The 1174-nt window shown below is 42.0% G+C and overlaps 1 protein-coding gene across 1 annotated transcript in view; it reads left to right on the top strand.

Moving 5' to 3' along the window:
- The window catches only part of LOC101851300 (monocarboxylate transporter 10), a gene marked incomplete in the record, with an annotated part of 80446 nt that overhangs the window by 56087 nt on the left and 23185 nt on the right, over positions 1-1174 (top strand). The window contains 1 exon segment of the mRNA XM_013088631.2: positions 596-694. Within this exon segment, the coding sequence (XP_012944085.1) occupies positions 596-694 (99 nt within the window).

The raw sequence follows: 1174 nt of genomic DNA, 5'->3' as shown, positions 1-1174 counted from the left end.
CACACACACACACACACACACACACACACACACACACTTGCACTCACACGTTTTCTTAAAGAAAAGAAAAGAAAAAACACACCTAACAATTGGTTGGATGGCGCCACTTGTACAACCTTCTTTTGTTTTTTTTCGCTCTGCTGTTTCGACGTATCAAGCTTTTTTGCCTTCTTCACATGACTGTCATCCTGTTGATATTCTCTTTGCTCTAATTGAGCTGTCCCTCCACCCCTTTCCCCACCCATTCTGTCCCTACATCCCATTCCCAATCCCTCTGTTGGCCCAATTGTGGCGTAGGTGATTGGATGGCGCCGCTGGTAGGTCCTACTTACCTGTACATGTATTTACATTTCTTCTGTTGTTTGTACATTTCGGTCTTTCTGCTGGTATGCTCCTCCCTGTCCAGCCTGACATGGACCTTACAGGCGGAGTAGATGCAGCCGACCTTTCCTATCTAATATTAATTGTCCTCATCTCTCCTTCTTTTCTTTGAATGCTACTCTTTAGTAATACCTCTAATCTTCGATACTTATGTAACTATTAAACTACCCCCCCCCCCTCTCTCTCTCCCTCTCTCTCGCTCTTCCCTAACCAGGTGAAACATGTGCAGGACGAATTCCCTGACGATGACGGAAACATCCTGGTCATGTGTCTTGCCATCACCTCCGGCGTGTCGCGTATTGTCTTCGGCAAGGTGAGCCTCCAAATGTTTGCTTTAACAATCTTTTATAACAACAACAACAACAGCAGCAGCAGCAACAACAACAACAACAGCTACAACAAAATTAACGCAAGTGTTTTTTCACTTCGATCGACCATGTTTAGATCATTTAGAAGGCGAGTATTTTACCCCTGCCGGCCGGGGCCAAAATGGGCTGAGAGGGCTACAACGTTCCAGCAAATATATGTAATCGACTTCAGAGGCATGAGGGGGTAGGTCAGTTGTTCATCTCTAACTTTTTTCCTATTCAAGATATCCAAGATCCCAATTGTATAAAATTTTGTCTTGAGCATATCTATCAATGTATCAAATTTGATTATTAAATTAAAAAATCCTTTTTAGTTTTATGAAAGCTGTTTATTTTCAATATGGCGGCCGATACCATGGCAACTGTACACTTAAACCCAAAAAAATGAAAGTTACATTTTACATTTTGTTTTTCTTTGCTATAAG

This window comes from Aplysia californica, unplaced genomic scaffold, assembly GCF_000002075.1.
Source record: "Aplysia californica isolate F4 #8 unplaced genomic scaffold, AplCal3.0 scaffold00777, whole genome shotgun sequence".
In the NCBI taxonomy this organism is placed as follows: Eukaryota; Metazoa; Mollusca; class Gastropoda; order Aplysiida; family Aplysiidae; genus Aplysia; species Aplysia californica.
Note: the sequence above shows the minus strand (reverse complement) of the source record. Positions and strands in the feature narration are given on the sequence as shown.